Source organism: Globicephala melas, chromosome 18 (genome assembly GCF_963455315.2).
Source record: "Globicephala melas chromosome 18, mGloMel1.2, whole genome shotgun sequence".
Taxonomy (NCBI): domain Eukaryota; kingdom Metazoa; phylum Chordata; class Mammalia; order Artiodactyla; family Delphinidae; genus Globicephala; species Globicephala melas.
The window spans coordinates 50,536,063-50,548,436 of NC_083331.1; the positions used below are offsets into that span (position 1 = coordinate 50,536,063).

The 12,374-nt window shown below is 37.3% G+C and overlaps 1 protein-coding gene across 1 annotated transcript in view; it reads right to left on the reverse strand.

Annotated features, from left to right (window-relative positions):
- MYCBP2 (MYC binding protein 2) overlaps positions 1 to 12,374 on the reverse strand; it is a 273,476-nt gene that overhangs the window by 23,866 nt on the left and 237,236 nt on the right. Inside the window, exons 63-68 of the mRNA XM_030838623.3 lie at positions 11,796 to 11,956; positions 10,585 to 10,741; positions 10,191 to 10,415; positions 8,063 to 8,128; positions 6,720 to 6,959; positions 6,303 to 6,401 (exon numbers count right to left, since the gene is read on the reverse strand). Of these exons, the coding sequence (XP_030694483.1) occupies positions 6,303 to 6,401; positions 6,720 to 6,959; positions 8,063 to 8,128; positions 10,191 to 10,415; positions 10,585 to 10,741; positions 11,796 to 11,956 (948 nt within the window). The remainder of the gene's footprint in view (positions 1 to 6,302; positions 6,402 to 6,719; positions 6,960 to 8,062; positions 8,129 to 10,190; positions 10,416 to 10,584; positions 10,742 to 11,795; positions 11,957 to 12,374) is intronic.

The window sequence follows — 12,374 nt, forward strand, 5'->3', positions numbered from 1 at the left end:
AAATGAACCTCAACCGTTAGCTCATACTGTATAGAAAAACTTGAAATGTATATAGCTCTAAATAAAAGAACTAAAGTTCTAAGGTTTCTAGAAGAAAACAGGAGAAAATCTTTGTGACCTTAATTAGATGAGACACAAAAATCATGAGTCATTTAAAAAAATAGATAAATTGGACTTTATCAAAATTAAAAACTACCTCAGAACAGATTAAAGAAAAAAAATGAAGAGAATTGAGGACAGTCTCACAGACCTCTGGGACAACATTAAACACACAAACATTTGAATTATAGGGGTCCCAGAAGAAAACAAAAAGAAAGGAACTGAGAAAATATCTGAAGAGATTTTGGTTGAAAACTTCCCTAATATGGAAAAGGAAATAGTCAATCAAGCCCAGGAAGCACAGACAGTCCCACATAGGATAAATCCAAGGAGAAATACGCCAAGACACATACTAATCAAACTATCAAAAATTAAATACAAAGAAAAAATACAGAAAGCAGAAAGGGAAAAGCAACAAATAACATACAAGGGAATCCCCATAAGCTTAACAGCTGATCTTTCAGCAGAAACTCTGCAAGCCAGAAGGGAGTGGCAGGACAGATTTAAAGTGATGAAAGGAAAAAACCTACAACCAAGATTATTCTCACCAGCAAGGATCTCATTCACATTCGATGGAGAAATTAAAACCTTTACAGACAAGCAAAAGCTAAGAGAATTCAGCACCACCAAACCAGCTTTACAACAAACGCTAAAGGAACTTCTCTAGGCAGGAAACACAAGAGAAGGAAAAGACCTACAATAACAAACACAAAACAATTAAGAAAATGGTAATAGGAACATACATATCGATAACTACCTTAAATGTAAATGGATTAAGTGCTCCAACCAAAACATACAGACTGGCTGAATGGATACAAAAACAAGGCCCGTATATATGCTGTCTACGAGAGACCCACTTCAGACCCAGGGACACATACAGACTGAAAGTGAGGGGATGGAAAAAGATATTCTCCATGCAAATGGAAATCAAAAGAAAGTTGGAGTAGCAATTCTCATATCAGACAAAATAGACTTTGAAATAAAGACTATTACAAGAGACAAAGAAGGACACTACACAACGATCAAGGGATCAATCCAAGAAGAAGATGTAGCAATTGTAAATATTTAGGCATCCAACATAGGAGCACCTCAATACATAAGGCAAATGCTAACAGCCATAAAAGGGGAAATCGACAGTAACACAATCATAACACCCCACTTTCACCAACGGACATATCACCCAAAATGAAAATAAATAAGGAAATACAAGCTTTAAATGATACATTAAACAAGAAGGACTTAATTGATACTTATAGGATATTCCATCTGAAAACAACAGAATACACTTTCTTCTCAAGTGCTCATGGACACTCTCCAGGATAGATCATATCTTGGGTCGCAAATCAAGCCTTGGTAAATTTAAGAAAACTGAAATCGTATCAACTATCTTTTCTGAACACAACACTATGAAACCAGATATCAATTACAGGAAAAAATCTGTAAATACAAAAATACAAACACATGGAGGCTAAACAACATGCTACTAAATAACCAAAAGATCACTGAAGAAATCAAAGAGGAAATCAAAAAATACCTAGAAACAAATGACAATGAAAACATAACGATCCAAAACCTGTGGGATGCAGCAAAAGCAGTTTAAGAGGGAAGTTTAGAGCAATACAATCCTACCTCAAGAAACAAGAAACATCTCAAATAAACAACCTAACCTTATACCTAAAGCAATTAGAGAAAGAAGAACAAAAAACCCCCAAAATTAGCAGAAGGAGAGAAATCATAAAGATCAGATCAGAAATAAACGAAAAGGAAATGAAGGAAACGATTGCAAAGATCAATAAAGCTAAAAGCTGGTTCTTTGAGAAGATAACCAAAACTGATAAACCATTAGCCAGACTCATCAAGAAAAAAAGGGAGAAAACTCAAATCAATAGAATTAGAAATGAAAAAGGAGAAGTTACGACAGACACCGCAGAAATACAAAGGATCATGAGAGATTACTCAAAGCAACTATATGCTAATAAAATGGACAACTTGGAAGAAATGGACAAATTCTTAGAAAAGTACAACCTTCCAAGACTGAACCTGGAAGAAATAGAAAATATAAACAGGCCAATCACAAGCACTGAAATTGAAACTGTGATTAAAAGTCTTCCAACAAACAAAAGCCCAGGACCAGATGGCTTCTTCACAGGTGAATTCTATCAAACATGTAGAGAAGAGCTAACATCTACCCTTCTCAAACTCTTCCAAAATATAGCAGAGGGAGGAACACTCCCAAACTCATTCTACGCGGCCACCATCACCCTGATACCAAAACCGGACAAAGATGTCACAAAAAAAGAAAACTACAGGCCAATATCTCTGATGAACATAGATGCAAAAATCCTCAACAAAATACTAGCAAACAGAATCCAAAAGCATCTTAAGAGGATCACACATCATGACCAACTGGGGTTCAGCCCAGGGATGCAAAGATTCTGCAATATATGCAAATCAATCAATGTGATACACCGTATCAACCAGCTGAAGGATAAAACCATATGATTATCTCAATAGATGCAGAGAAAGCTTTTGACAAAATTCAACACCCATTTATGATAAAAACTCTCCAGAAAGTAGGCATAGAGGGAGTTTACCTCAACATAATAAAGGCCATATATGACAAACCCACAGCCAACATCGTTCTCAATGATGAAAAACTAAAACCATTTCCACTAAGATCAGGAACAAGACAAGGTCACCCACTCTCACCACTATTATTCAACAGAGTTTTGGAAGTTTTAGCTACAGCAATCAGAGAAAAAAAAGAAATAAAAGGAATCGAAATCAGAAAAGAAGTAAAACTGTCACTACTTGCAGATGATGTGATACTATACATAGAGAATCCTAAAGATGCCACCAGAAAACTACTAGAGCTAATCAATGCATTTGGTAAAGTAACAGGATACAAAATTAATGCACAGAATTCTCTCGCATTCCTATACACTAACGATGAAAAATCTGAAAGAGAAATTAAGGAAACACTCCCATTTACCACTGCAACAAAAAGAATGAAAATACCTAGGAATAAACCTATCTAAGGAGACAAAAGACTTGTATGCAGAAAACTATAAGACACTGATGAAAGAAATTAAAGAGGACACCAACAGATGGAGAGATATACCATGTTCTTGTACTGGAAGAATCAACATTGTGAAAATGAATAAACTACCCAAAGCAATCCACAGATTCAATGCAATCCCTATCAAACTACCAACGGAATTTTTCACAGAACAAGAACAAAAAATTTCACAATTTGTATGGAAACACAAAAGACCCCGAATAGCCAAAGCAATCTTGAGAAAGAAAAACGGAGCTGGAGGAATCAGGCTCCCGGACTTCAGACTATACTACAAAGCTACTACAGTAATCAAGACAGTATGGTACTGGCACAAAAAACCAGAAATCTAGATCAATGGAAGAGGACAGAAAGCCCAGAGGTAAACTCATGCACATATGGTCACCTTATCTTTGATAAAGGAGGCAAGAATATAAAATAGAGAAAAGACAGCCTCTTCAATAAGTGGTGCTGGGAAAACTGGACAGCTACAGATAAAAGAATGAAATTAGAACACTCCCTAACACCACACACAAAAATACACTCAAAATGGATTAAAGATGTAAATGTAAGGCCAGACACTATAAAAGTCTTTGAAGAAAACATAGGCAGAACAGTCTTAGGACATAACTCACAGCAAGATCCTTGTTGACCCACCTCCTAGAGAAATGGAAATAGAAACAAAAATAAACAAATGGGACCTAATGAAACTTAAAAGCTTTTGCACAGCAAAGGAAACCATAAACAAGATGAAAAGATGGCCCTCAGAATGGGAGAGAATATTTGCAAACAAAGCAACTGACAAAGGATTAATCTCCAAAATTTAAAAGCAGCTCATGCAGGTCAATATCAAAAGAAAAACACCAAACATCCCAGTCCAGAAGACCTAAATAGACATTTCTCCGAAGAAGATATAGATTGCCAGCAAACACATGAAATTGAGTTATTTGTAGTGAGGTGGATGGACACAGAGACTGTCATACAGAGGGAAGTCAGTCATAAAGAGAAAAACAAATACTGTACGTTAACACATATATATATGGAATCTAAAAAAAAAAAAAAATAGTTCTGAAGAACCTAGCGGCAGGACAGGAATAAAGACATAGACGTAGAGAATGGACTTGAGGACACAGGGAGGGGGAAGGGTAAGCTGGGACAAAGTGAGAGAGTGGCATGGACATATATACACTACCAAATGTAAAACAGATAGCTAGTGGGAAGCAGCTGCATAGCATAGGGAGATCAGCTCGGTGCTTTGTGACCACCTAGAGGGGTGAGATAGGGAGGGTGGGAGGGAGACGCAAGAGGGAGGAGATATGGGGATATATGTATACGTATAGCTGATTCACTTTGTTATAAAGCAGAAACTAACACACCATTGTAAAGCAATTATACTCCAATAAAGATGTTAAAAAAAAGACCATATTTAAAAAATAATAAAAAAATAAAAAGGCTACTTTCTACAGGGTTCCATTAAATAACACCTGGGAAAAGGCAACATTATAGGGGCAGAAAATATCTCAGTGGTTGCCAGGGGCTAGGAATGAGATGAGGGGATTGAATGCAAAGGAACAACGAGGAAATTCTGGGAGAGATGTGTTTTAAAACTTGCTTGTAATGATTTCACCACTGTATACATTGGTCAAAATTTGAAACAATGCAGTTTAAAAAGATGAATTTTTTGTATGTAAATTTTACTTCAAAAACCTGACTTATAAAATGATTCCCTTAAAAGTTATGTTATCTCACCACCATCGAACCACTAGCATAACCTTTCCTATTCAATCTTAATGCCTCAGCATACACTCTCCTAGAGTTAGGCCAGCCTCTTCAAGGCGCCCTTGCTCCCATCCTATTAATCTGACTTTCATCCATTCTCTTTCAGGTCTAACACAAAGTCTAATATCCCCCAAGAAGCCTTCCCTGACCACTCCAGGGCACAAACAATAACCTCAATGTACTCTGAAATCCTGATATGCAACTGATGTGCAATTTTTCACACATTTAGTAAGTAGATTATATACTGTAGAGTATTCCTGTTGATCTGTTTTTGGGAGGGAGGGGATGGACTGTTCACATCTAAGAACAGAAGGTAAGCTTTTTGAGGGCTTGTAAGGTTATTTAGCAAAGAACTGACATTTGTTAAGATTCAGCTGATTTAATGAGTAGTTACTCAGTCTTGCAGTCATGCAAATATCTCCTAAAGATGCTGAAAAAAATCACCAGCGTTTATGAAATCCCATTTTTTTTTTTTTTTTTACAGAACCCAAAATGTGGATGATTTAGATGCTACTGTATCAGAAGGCACAGGGTTAGCCTAGGTAAGTCCTTGAAATTATCTTTCAAAGGGCTGTCAAGTTGATTATTTACAGCATCTAAAGACACAAGAATATGAAGACTAGTCAGGGTTGACCTCTCTTTTTGAAAATGGATGAGGTTCTCCTCTTAGATCTAGTGCTTTAGTTTAGACCAAATAAGTTAGGCAAATGAATTTTAGAAGAAATTTCAAGAACAGTATAAAGAACAGGTTATTCCAATAAAAATTTACTGAACACATGTGTGTTTATGCCATGGTGGATATAAAGACAAACCAGACATGTACTTGGTCTTTAAGAAGGTATAATTAAGTAGAAGATATAAAACATGTATACAAATAAACCTAACAAGAGAGAAACCAAGAAGAGACACAGAAATTACTATGAAGCTTAGCAGAGGACATACTACTTTGTGCCTTCTCCGCGACCTTCTTTATGATTTCCCCTGAACAATCATAAAGGAGGCTCATGGAGAAGACAGTATTTTTGAGCTGAACCGTGAAGGACAGGGAAGATGGCGGAAGGCGCACAGCACAGTCAATGACGAAGCTGATTTTACAAGTGCCAACATTAAAACACAACAGCCCAAGGTTTAGAGCAAATTTTGTTGTTACTTAAAATACCAGCTAGATCATACATGAACAAAAAGTGAATATCTTCTGGTAGTTCCTTCATCTTCTTTCTAATTAAAGTAAAAACTATTAACTTTAGTTTTAGTTAAAGATTCAGAAACTAGTATCCCATATACATTAAAATACACAGCAGTACATGGATTATTTCAGTGAACAAAAGTAACAAAGTGAAATAAATATTTTTAGAATATAAATAAATACATTGTATACTTTTTCTTCTCCTTCAGGTGATGACAATAGTGCTTTTTCCTCTTGTTCTGGTGTGGGTTCAGCATCTCCAGAGATGAGCTTTCCAAATACCTGGTGCAGAAGAGAAGGAGGTGAGAACAACTCAATGGCAGAACCTCCTCTGAGAAGGCTAGAGAGGAGTCAGTAGCTGGCTCTGTGGGCTTTATGCTACTAGGCTATTCCTACTGCACACCTCTACTCTTCAGGAGATGAATGCAAAGTGAAATACAAGAATTCAGGGCTATGAGAAGAAAAAAACGGGCCACGTTTGTAGCCAGCAATCTCTAACAAGCTTTCCAAAATACTTTTTTAACCTCTTGATATTACTGTTGAAGTAGTATATTATTTCAATTTATCCTGTGCTAGAAAATGTGTAGTAAGGACACTCACCTGTGATGTAATAAGTCTGAACACTCGTAGAGTCTCAGCTTCACAGTTCCTTTGCTGGGCCACGCTGGCTGAAATCTGGCCAGCAATTTTTGTGCTTTCGCCATCCTTCCAGCCCAGAACCTTAACTTGTCGAACTCTCAGTGTATTTTCTGGGCCCTTTAATTCAATTTTGATGATGTGATTATCCCCTCCTGGAAGTTCACTTGTTACCCAACCAATGTGCCTGGAATCCAGATCGACCTAGGAGAGCAGAAAAGGGACAGAAACCTGATACAGGTGTACTACTATTTTATCACTGTCCCAGACTTTGCATTAATAACGGCAAGCTCAAATAACAAATAATTGTAGCCACAGAAAAGCTAATTAGATTATTTCACACTGATTATCTTATTTAAACCTTGTGAGGATAATACAATACTATAGTAGCTACAGATGAAGAAAGTGAGGTTAATTGACACAGATGGCAGACGTCTAGTAAGTGATGGAGTTGAGAATTAAAATGCAGGTCTGCTTACTATATGGCTTCCGAGCACAAGTTACGTTAAGTGAAACCACTGCAAACAATTTACATGACTGTACCTACACTGACTGTAAGTAGAAATACTCACATGATCAAGCAATGAAGTCCTGTTTTGTGCATCTTCACGTGAAAGCACATTTAAAGCAAGGATTTTTGCTGTGCAGTTACTTAATATATTTTACTTTTGAAGAAAAATTATATAATATGTAAATTCACATTGGTCATTACTTATTTCAGTGTATTTCATTGAGAATACAACTTTTTTTCAAGGATTAAATTTCAGTGTACTGTAAAATGGTTTTTGACACTATTCACTCACAAGTAAGTGAGTTTATACAGAATCTCGGTCACATGCCCAAATAGAACTTAACTTGTTTCTAGAGTTGGTTTGTAAATTGATTTTCAACCTGGATATAGTCGCAGTGTTGTAACTGAAAGATTTTCAAGCTACAAGACAACAACCTAAATTTCAACCTGAAGTGTGGGTGAATCAAGGTGACAGTTGTGAAGCGGATCTATGATGAATTTTAAGGCACCGTGAGTCTCCGCAGGGGAGCAGGAGTCAGGGTGGAGGGCTATAGAACGGTGTACCTGCTCATCACTAGAGAGATTTAGGGAAATAATGGCTAAGATGTTTAGAACAGAGATGGTTGTAACTATTCCTATACATGGACCATTTGCCAATTGAGTGTTTTGTAAATAGACGATTTCCTATAATACTTGTACTTGGGTGGCATGCCAAAATTAGAACTCAACAGTGGATACTGAGAAGAAGAAATTTCTCCCTGGGCAGTAAAACATTTAATGACAAAGTTTTAATTACCTGCTTTATTCTGCACAAATCTTCTACTGCTTTGCCAGTTAAGAAGGTCATCGAGGTAACTTTATTCTAAAATAAACAATTCAAAATAGTTACTATGCCATGTTCCTGGCTCCAGAACTGACAGTGATTTCTTACAGCCTATCAATATAACATCAACTCTTCTGCCTGTCTTTTACGGTCCTTCCGAACTGACTTCATTCCATCTGTCCAACCAACGACAGTTCCTACAACTCCACTCTTTTCTTATTCTCACAAACTCCATCTTGAATCTCACATTTCAGCCCTCCTCTATGGGCTCTGAGAGAGAAGGTTGGCATTCCCTCTTTTCATCCAAAGTCTAATCATTTAAATTCTATCTTTATCATGAAGCCTTTCAGCAACTTGCCTTGCTACTCATGTGCCATTTTTATCACATTATTCTCATTGTTTCCGGCTGTAAAAAGGAGGAAGACAGGTAGCTTAGGCAACAAATACTTGTGAGTATCACGATGGACCCAGACGGCCTTAGGGACTTGGAGAAGGATATATGAGAGGGATGGGTTCTATCCCCTCGAGATCCTTGTCAAACTAGGGAAGGAACATTAACACACAAAGTAAAATATCAAAAGAAATTCAATACCTTTAAGTACTGAAAAGAGTCACACTGGTACTAGAGCCAGAGACCTTAAGTTTGAGTAAGTTTTATGCCAAGCACATCAAGAAAGAGACTGACATACTAATTCCTTGGAGAGCTGCATACTTTAAGTGCTATAGGCTGATGCAATTCAAATCAACAAGTGCTGTGTTTATGGCAGTGTGGTGGGCAGGCTGCGGGGACACAGAGGTATGTAAGTCTTAATGATGCATATAAATTAGAGGAGGTTTCCTAAAAGAAAAGCTGATGTCAGCATACATACTGGGGCTTTTAAAATGAATATTATCATGATTATCTCTCATAAAAGACAAAAATGTCAAATTGAGTGCAACCATTGTTTTGAGGGAAAGTGTGTCCTAGCTTACAACATGCATCAAAGATAACACTGCACTGAGCAGTGAGTTCCTGACAGAAAAATGTTTTGATTTGTTATATCTGACTTTCAAGTAAGATAAAGTAGTTGTACCAACTGGACTGTTGGTGTCTCAAGAGGAGGTAAGCTAGTGATATATCAGCTAAGCCTTTATTCCTTATTCAATCTGAGCTGATGGACAGAAGTTGGGGTGACCGTGGATGGCAAGGAGTGCTCTGACTGCACACTGAACCTCTGGGGTTGGCGTTCTCCATACAGGAGACCCAAACCCATCACTTTGGCTGTCCCTGGGAAAGGAAATACACAAATGGGATCAGAGCAGCTTAGCAATGGCCCAAGGGGACTTATTAATGCTATATCTGCTAGCAAGCCACTTCCATTCAGAGGGAAAAAAATCCCAAGAAGTATTCTTCCCCAGGAATGGGGTAAAAGAGTGGGAGTTTGGTAGTTGGTGCTAATTTTTTCTTGGCTCTGAAGCACTCAAGTGCTTTTTCCTCTTCAGTGCTTTTTGTAGAAGAGTGCTCAATTCAGTGGAAACATGTAGACAAGCTAGAGCTAGGGAGAACATGAAGTATGATTACTTAGGTTAGTCCAGGAACCTCCCCCAATTCCCTCATGATGGCCGGGGGTGAGGATTAAAAACTGAAAGCTAATTACACTATCGGTCAAAGTGTATTAAGTGCCATCAGAGTAATAGAAAAAAGAACCCAGAGGAGAGAAAGAGTAATTTTTATAGATGAGGTACTGGGAGAGGATTTGTCTATCGGGTCTTAGATTTGGGAAGGTTATGAAAAGCAGAGTTTAAGGAGAGGACTTCCAGGCCAAGGAAATAGCTGAACAGGGGGCATGGAGGTAAAAAATCATGGAATGGATATTTATATTGCTTAGCTATAGCCATGATATATTTGTAATCAGACCTTTTCTTAGAATTGGTATTCCACAGCGCTCCCAGTCATATTCATCTGTTTTTAGACTTAAGATTTATTTTAGAACTATAAAAATATAGTTTGGTTGGTGAATTCCAGATGAAAATCTCTTTGCTAAAACTCAGAAATGAGACTGCATGATAAATAAAGGTCTGAAAAGAACTAACGAACCACAAATTAAGTTTCCTTTCTTACCCCAAGATCTCGGGAATTGTCCACATGAACAGATACATAGCGGGCATTGATTCCTTTCACACAGTTGATGGTGACGTTCTTGGTTTTGTTTTTATCCTCATCTCCTGATTCCCAGAAGGTTTCTGTGGAACCATCTGTCAAACTGCCAATCATGGCAGGTCGGCTAGAAGTTTTTATGTCAACAATGCTGGTTAAGTCCTTTAAGCACATTACAATGCATAATTCCTACCAGAAACAAATATACATAATTATAACACTCAAATGGACATCTCCCATGAAAATACAATGAACAGACATGAGATAAGAAATAGCAGCAAGAATCAAATTATTTAGAAGTAATTTTCAGTTTCTCCTTCAATACATCGTTGAGTATTAACGATGCTGAATTACTGACCTGACTCATAGCCTCAAAGCCAGACTGTATGCTGATGCTGAAACTCTCTTCACTGTCTCCATCATCTGATTTTGACAAAATATTGTTAATGTGATGAAAGACATTGCTCTGATGGAGGAACTGGTGATCAGATTGCTTGAATTTCAGACTCCAGCATCTAGAAAGGCATAAGTAATACATTAAAAAATTCTTTTTCGGGAACCTCTAAGGGATTCCTGGAAAAAAGCACTCTGTAGCTAATATTTCAAGAAATCTTAATGCTCTAGGTACAAAAAATACAAATTTTAAAAATTCAAGAAACAAAATTATTTCTACTGGCTTTTATTCATTCCTTTTTTTTTTTTTTGAGAAATAAAGGTCATTTCTTTCGAACAATATAAATTCTAAGGAAAGTTCACCCATTTTCAAACTGGATACATGAAGGTCAAGGCTACAGAAGCAAAAAAGGTAACAAATCAGTTTTGTAGACAAGTGTTACCCCAACTATAAGAGCCTCTTAAATGTATTAGTCTTACAATTCCATACTAATCCCACATAGTATAACACACTTTGTACTTCAAAAATCTTGTGAGGAGGAAACAAAATCTCCTCTCTGCTGGTCTTATCGTTAGGCATGTGGGTAGCCAAAATCACTCCTTCACCCTATTTCTTATAAAAATCAGTGGAGGATTTATTTATATGTGTAGTCTAGTACCTGGCTCTACTGACAAGGTCCACAATGTAAAAGTAATGTTGAATCTCAGCAGGTCTGGACTTAAAAGGAGGCGATGCTCTTCAATGTAGTTTTAGGATTGGCTGCATATGACTAGGCTCTATTTCTCTTGATATTCTTTTCAATTCAAAATCCTATTTTGATTTCTGTTTTTGAGATTTCATTCCCTCTCCCTTTTTGTGACATTTAAGACTGTACTGTTGAGTAGCACTGAGACACGTGACTTCGGGTAGAAGAGGGGAAAGTGAGGAAGACTGTTACAGACTATGATAATTTAGAGGACTAAGTAGTATATTACCCACATTTTACAGAGGGGCCAACAGGCACGAACTAAGAAGGACAATTCTAAATTATGACAGTCATGAGGGGGGCACCATTCACATAATGCAGGTATTCTTTCTATCTTACTATTTAAAGAGGTCTTTCAAGCATTTTGTGCTTTGACTACTCCACAAAATCCCTTTTCCAGGGTACCAACAATACTTAGATATAAGATTACCTCAGGGCCATTTGCTGTAACGAACTGCCGCTGGGAAGAGACATCATAAGATCAGAGATCGTTTGAAGTAAGCGGTGAAATGTATGTGGTAAAGGATGAGCAGCTTCCCCTGCAATCACTATATCTGAGAGTGGATGTTCACATACTCTTGTATCTTTCTCCTAAGACAGAAATTGAAAGCAAGTTGATCCATTTGTCTGCTGGAAGGAATTTTCCCCCCATACAAAAAATGTATACTTTAAGGATATTCATGTAACAGAAATGTAAACAAAATCAAACCATACCCAAGGCATCCGTTAAGATTAACTAATTATGTTTGTATTATTTTAAAGGAAAAAATGATAGGGTCACCTATAAATAAAATCACCAAACAAATAAATGCCACATATGAGTATCAAGTCCAGTGTACTCACTAGTCTACTAGCAGAAATGAGCCGTTCCCTTCAGTTGAGCCTCACCCAAATTGCTGACCCACAGAGCTGTAAGCCAATAAGCAAGCGTTTTCATCCACTGGGTTTTGGGGCGGTTTGTTACACAGGAGTAGACAGCTCTCGTGAATGCGTGATAATCTCACATTGT